This window comes from Populus euphratica, unplaced genomic scaffold, assembly GCF_000495115.2.
Source record: "Populus euphratica unplaced genomic scaffold, PopEup_1.0 scaffold105.1, whole genome shotgun sequence".
Lineage (NCBI taxonomy): Eukaryota > Viridiplantae > Streptophyta > Magnoliopsida > Malpighiales > Salicaceae > Populus > Populus euphratica.
The window spans coordinates 593,514-600,126 of NW_011499990.1; the positions used below are offsets into that span (position 1 = coordinate 593,514).

The following is a 6,613-nucleotide window of genomic DNA, read 5'->3' on the forward strand; positions in this document are numbered from 1 at the left end:
GCTACAAAACACATACAAATTAATGCTCATTTGGCACTGCAGCTATGGGTGAGGTTGGGTATATACCACAGATATTAATATTTGGTTAAGTTAAAAAAATAGAGTTTTCTTTGAGTGTAACTTACGATATTTGCAGCTATGCCTCAAATTTAACAAAAGCAAAAAATTGTTGTTTAACAACAAAAAATTGCTGCTTCTGCATGCATTCCATCCAGTGAATAATTCCCTATGAAGAACTATAAAGTAAGTTTTTAATTCACTTTACGCTGTTTAGCATAACTCAGCTTATCCATGATTAAAGCTTATCCATGGTTAATGGTCAAATCAGAGTCAACCTGAACTTAAATATATTAGACCAGATTCGAAAAAAAAAAATTAGTTTTTAATTATATTTTATTTTAAAAAAACTAATATTAATTTTTAATTAAATATTCAATGAATACATCAATTAGAAAAAAAATCACTTAATAGTGTATTATTTACAAAATTTAAATATAATCCTAATTTTATTCCTAATAAATTATATCTAATTTTATTATACTTAAAAAATCATGAAAACTATAATCTTTGTTAAATATATTTATATAAATTATTATTTATTTTATAATATAATAGAAATAGTTAAATTTACAATATTTAAATCTTAATTTTAATAACAATATTAACATAGAAATAGTTAAATCTACAATATTTAAACCTTAATTTTAATAACAATATTAATATATATAAATATCAAGTCATTATCAACTAGAATTATTTTTTATAATTTTTTTTTTTCAAATCATAACTATAAAAACTACTATGCTACCGAAACAACGCCGAGTATCATCTACAGGTCCAAGTTTTGGCGGAAATCAACAACAAAACGTTTGAGGTGGAGTTCCGGAATCACCAGGCCAGTCAGCATTGCACCAACACATTATGTCACTCAAATTTTACTGCTGGAGGAATACAGGAAAACTGCAAAAAAATAATGTCCGTGTAATATTTGGCACACTACAACACATGATACAACGCTCAAGCTAATGACAACTTAAGATCTCTCTCCATGCCAACTTGCTAAGAAGATATGATACCAATCTGATGAAACCAAAACTCCTCTGCCGAAGTTCGAGCATAAACAGTTCAAAGTCTTTTTGTATATAGCATTCAGTTCTCTGTATGAATGATTACTAGTTGGAACAATCAAATCCATGGCAAATGGAAAGCCAAATAATTAGTACCAGAATCAATAAGATCCCGAGGACAACCAACTTGATCTTCATGTTTTGATACCACATTTTCTGTCGAATTTGTGTCCCTTGTTTCTTGTATGCTTGGGCCTAAGTTATAAATCAAGGAAAACAGTCAAAGTACTTGTCATGAATGGATTGAGCAGATTTAAAAGTTTGCACGGTTAACCAACCTGATCACGCAAAGTCTCAGTCTTGTCAGCAAGAGTCGCTATGGCTTCACCTCTATCAATAGCCTGGAAAGGGCACATGAGCCATCAAATAAGCAGGTATATGTTGCGGCATGCATTTTGTTTCCATTACCTGTTACCTCATTTCTAACTCTTCAAGCAACACAATACAAACAAGATTTAATCACTTAATTATTGCTTGCAGATGATTAATTTTGACAAGTTTACATGTTTGATCAATGCAATTCATAAAGGTTGTTCCATTTAAAAGCTAATGAATCCTTAGTTCTCAATTTCTACATGAGATTCACCAAACAAACCTTTCAATCTGCAGTACAAGAACTAATCGCACAGGACCGATCACATCTGTGCGAGAAAACAACTTATACTATGATAATTTAGACCAATCACCATGCTTAATGTTTTGCAATGCAAGTTGTTTGATCCATACAGGGTTTATGAAATAACTTATCCTGAAACACGGCTATTAACCAGGCAAGGTTCCTTTTCTTTTCCATTTTTAGTGGACTTGCTAAGATTCTTAAGCAAATGTTCTACATTACATTAGTTCTTGCTTCTAAGCTCTCTGTAAAGGTATCCTAACAAGAGAGCAGACAAAAAAAAAAAAGAGTGCAGAACCCCATTTGACACTCATAAAAATCGTGTCAGAACATAACTTGTTCAAATGACACTTCCCACCATAATTCCATTTTCATCCAGAAAGGATTTTTGGTCTCTGATGCTTACTACTATACATTTAGTTTCTTGTTTTATAAGCCATCTTAAAAGAGCACAAAGATGCATTTCATATATAGAGTTAGCTAGTTTCGACAGGAGCATTGCATGATTCTGGTCTTTAAAGATAGCAGAATCTCCCAGCAAATCCTAACTATTAAAAAAAGCATTCTTGCCTAGAATTTAACGAGAACTGAGCAAATCCTGGAATAAAATGCTCAAATTGGTGTATAAGAGCACCAGACAAAAAACGCATACTTTAACAGCAATTTAGAAACTGGTCTTTTTTTTTTTCATTTACCTTGTCAATATTTCCTAACATTATGCTTTTAACTTCTGAAACTTGAGCCTTCACTTTTATTAACTTCTCAATCTCTTCAGCGTGGTCAATAATATACTTCATGTGCTCTTTCATAATTGGCCTGAAATAAGGAGCGTATAGTCTTGCTTTAAAGTACAAAACTCATAGTAAAAAATAAAACATAAATCTTGAAAGACCTTTTCTTTATGTTCAATGATTTATGTACTTTCATAGATGCACGTACCCAAACTCCTTATTGAGACTTTTAGCAGCAGCAGTATCAGCTTTACCACCCCCGTATCTTTTCTTGAAGTCTGCTTTCATGCGTTCCAAAAATGCAATGGAGATTTGTTTGCTAACAGTTTCTTTGGCAACAACACAATAAGCTGCAAATTGCACAAAACATCATATCAAGGGAAGGCTAGAAGCATTAAAAGTTCCCCACAACATTAGACTGATGCATCTTATTACACCAGATGACAAAGGATCCCAACAGGTTCAAGATTGGATCGAGCAATAAGTGAAGGAGCTTCACCAATCCTAACGAGGGAAGAGAGAGCTGCTCAAGCAACTACAACCTCCCACAAGTTTCGAAAGAAGTGAGTAGTAGACTATGCCATCCTATCTCAGGTTGGGGACATAGTGGACATAGTAGTAATAAATACTCCAAAATGCAGGCCTGGATTAAATAACGTGGTCATATTTTAGGGTGGACTTACAACCCTTAAGAACATGAAGTCATGGTTGTATTGTAACTAATGTTGCTTTGACAACTAAAATTACTTTCCACAGATAGCAGATAAATGATGCATATATATATAAATAAACAAAATATGAAACTCTGATCAAGCATATCAACTTGTTCCATCCCTCAAATTATAACAGGACATGCACAATATATGAATTGTGGGTCTTCCACGGCCATTTTGCTAGATGATTTCAAAACTTCTTATACAAAATTTCAAGGAGTCCGGAAAGACAGTACAGTTCACAGCCAACCCTTCCTACACTCCTCTAGATACGACGGGGACAAGGAAAAATAGCTTGGACTTATAGGAGATTAAAAAATTTTGCAACTTCACCTTCGAATATGGTTATGAATTCAAAATTTAGCACAATTCCATTACATTGCCAAATCTTAAGCAATGATCATTCAACCAAAAATTAATAACTAGCTTTTGTAAGATTTTAGAATCTTATACAGACTACAATTTCACTAAAATACTTCTATTGATAGAAAATTGAACATATACAACTTTTGATAAGTCATGTTTGTAAAATGTACACACAATCTCCATTTATTTGACAATAAAAACAAAAACATAAAACAAAAGGAAACTGAGGATTTACAAATTTTATAAATTATAAAATGATATGCATTTTGATTACTATATTGCAACATTTTGTACTTGCATCTATGTATGTATATTTTTTTTTCTTATAATATGGGGGTGATGTAATAGATGTATTTTTTTTCTATCAGTAATCTAAGTGGGGATGTAAAATTTGAGAATTAGGACAAATAAATCATACATGCAATCCAATAACAGAAATAGCACATACAGAACTGGACCTCTACTCCTGCCACTAAAAATGGAAAATCAACCACCCCCCCCCCCCCCCCCCCCCCACCTCACTCAATTTCCTTCGAAACCAGACAGTAATTATATTGCCAAAATTACCAGTAACAAAAATAAAAGAGCCCATGTTGCGATTTTAGGCTCAAAACAAAGCAAATCCAAAAGGAAAGAAACTTTACCAACAAGATCCATACTTTCACTTGAAATAAAACGAAGAGAAAATGGAGGGCCGAAACTGCAAAGGAAGAGAAATTACCGTAGCCATCTTCAACAAGAAAATTAAAGGTATGGTGATCACAATTGTAAGTGAACTTGTCATTAGAAGAAGGGAGTTTTTGAAGGCACTGAGTTGCGATCGCCGGAAAGTTGCCAGTGAACTCGGTGTACTCAGCTAAAATCATTGTCCCTCGAGCCACGAAGCTGTATATGAACGATTCCTGACTCATTTCTTGAGTTAATAGTGCTCTGAGTCAGCTCGGGTAGAGAGACAAAGATTTGCTAAAACGGAATTGTTTTCAGACAAGACAGGAGAGGGGGGGCGTTCTGGTTGGTTCTACGTTAAGTGTGTTTTTGAGGCCGTGTTTGGTTTGTGTTTTTCTTTGCTGCGAAGAAAGAATTTTCTCTTAAATTATTTTTGCAAGTAAACGGCGGCGTATTTGGTAAGGAGTGTTGTGGTTCATGGAGACCGGTATTAAAATAGACTCTTTCAACTTAAGAAAATATAAGTCTTTCCAATAATAATAATAATAATCCATGATTTGTATTTTCCTTTCAAGACGCTCCCTTCTTGTTGGAAAGATTTTTAGACTCTTATGTAAACTGCTTATGATTCTCCTTAGCCTTCAAGAATGATAAAACAAGTAACGTTATTTCATGAGGAAAAAATGGGTTAATAATATTTTCATTTTTTAATATTTAAGTGTCTTTATTTATATATATATATATAAAAAAAAATTATTCACACTTTTAGTTTTTTATAAATCACTTAATGGTTTGGACGATTTTCATTTTTTAATATTTAAGTGTCTTTATTTATATATATATATAAAAAAAAATTATTCAGACTTTTAGTTTTTTATAAATCACTTAATGGTTTGGACGATTTTCATTTTTTAATATTTAAGTGTCTTTATTTATATATATATATATATAAAAAATGTTCAAACTTTTAATTTTTTATAAATCATTTAATGGTTTGGACGATTTAGTCCACAAAATTTAAATTGTTAGTGAAGTAACCATGCTTAATTTTTAGTTTTTCTATTCACATCTTGAAATAATGATAGATTAGATTCTTAATTTTTAGTTAAATTAGGTTGAGTTTAACTCATATTTGATAATGGATGAACATATAGAAAGATCATTAATGATTTTTTACATTAATTATACTAATAACCAATTAAAACAACAAGATCAATTCATAATTATTTTTAGGGGTGTTTAAGATTCCTTACACATATATACATATCATAATACTAATATAAAACACTTGTATATGTATTATTTTAATTTTAAAAAAGTTAATGTTTTTAATATCTCATTGTGTAAAATACTTTTAAAAAAAATAGCTGAAAATATATTAAAATAATATTTTTTTTAATTATTATATTAAAATGATTAAAAAATCATTTAAAAAAATATCAATTTAATATATATATATATATATATATATATAGAGAGAGAGAGAGAGAGAGAGAGAGAGGGTGAAACCGCATTATCTAACATGCAAAAATGTTCAACTTGAAGAAACTAAGATTCTTTTCGGCGGCTTTATACTTTAATTAATCTTTTTATAATATGAATTGAGGGGCCCTAGTTGGACCGGCAATTATAATACATTAATATTTCAGCACTTGTGAGATTGTTACCCAACCCAGCAATTATTGCCATGGCACAAAAGGATCCAGGTTGTGCGTGGTGGTGTTTCGTTTTTGCTTCTTTGTACCTGCGTTTTTGTTGATTTTTTTCAGTAAAGGTGGGATGAATTTTATTAATGTCTATGATAAAAGGAAAGAAGAACTCAAAGTTAAATGATGGCTAAAAAAAATAATATTAACGTCCAGAGGAACAAATATTCTCATTAATGAACCCAACTATCACCGTTATAACTATGTTATGAGAGTTACCGGCGTGATGCGCAAATAATATCCAATAATAATAATGACAATTAACAAATATAATTGTAAAAATCTGAATATTCTAATGATTATAATTAAATAAATTAGATTTTAAATTTTATTTTTAAAAATTATCAATTTAAGTTTCATAAATTTTAAGATTATTGAAGGTTTATATAATTATTAATTTCAAGATTTATAAAATTAATTGAAATACATTCAAACTTATTCAAATACTTACACTAATAATTTAATAAAAAAAACTTTGATCAATTAAAAGCATTTACATAAATCAATTCAAATTGCTTTTATTCTTTAAAAGAATAAAATACTATTATTTTGATAAAAAAAAAAAATTAATTGGATGAATGCTGAGTTTTAACTGAATAAATCAATCAATCAATTGTTTTCATTTTTTTTTAAAAGTGATCTAATCCAGTATATAATTATAGTTACACGATATTCCAATTCAGTCAAA

At 30.3% G+C, this 6,613-nt stretch overlaps 1 protein-coding gene across 1 annotated transcript; it reads right to left on the reverse strand.

The window, feature by feature from the left end:
• Nucleotides 1-868: 868 nt before the first annotated feature.
• On the reverse strand, nucleotides 869-4,621 carry LOC105140347 (vesicle-associated membrane protein 724). The gene is made up of 5 exons (XM_011047145.1): nucleotides 4,275-4,621; nucleotides 2,683-2,824; nucleotides 2,439-2,559; nucleotides 1,406-1,468; nucleotides 869-1,322 (listed from the first exon to the last, which is right to left on the reverse strand). Exons 1-5 carry the CDS (start codon nucleotides 4,462-4,464, stop codon nucleotides 1,173-1,175), a joined length of 666 nt encoding a protein of 221 aa, XP_011045447.1. The 5' UTR covers nucleotides 4,465-4,621; the 3' UTR covers nucleotides 869-1,172.
• Nucleotides 4,622-6,613: the final 1,992 nt, after the last annotated feature.

Coding starts and splice junctions, on each gene's coding strand:
- LOC105140347 (XM_011047145.1), bottom strand. CDS start 4,464: ATGAGTCAGGAATCGTTCATATACAGCTTCGTGGCTCGAGGGACAATG. Junction 2,825..4,274: donor TCTTGTTGAAGATGGCTACG/GTAATTTCTCTT, acceptor TGCAATTTGCAG/CTTATTGTGTTGTTGCCAAA. Junction 2,560..2,682: donor AGTCTCAATAAGGAGTTTGG/GTACGTGCATCT, acceptor TCCTTATTTCAG/GCCAATTATGAAAGAGCACA.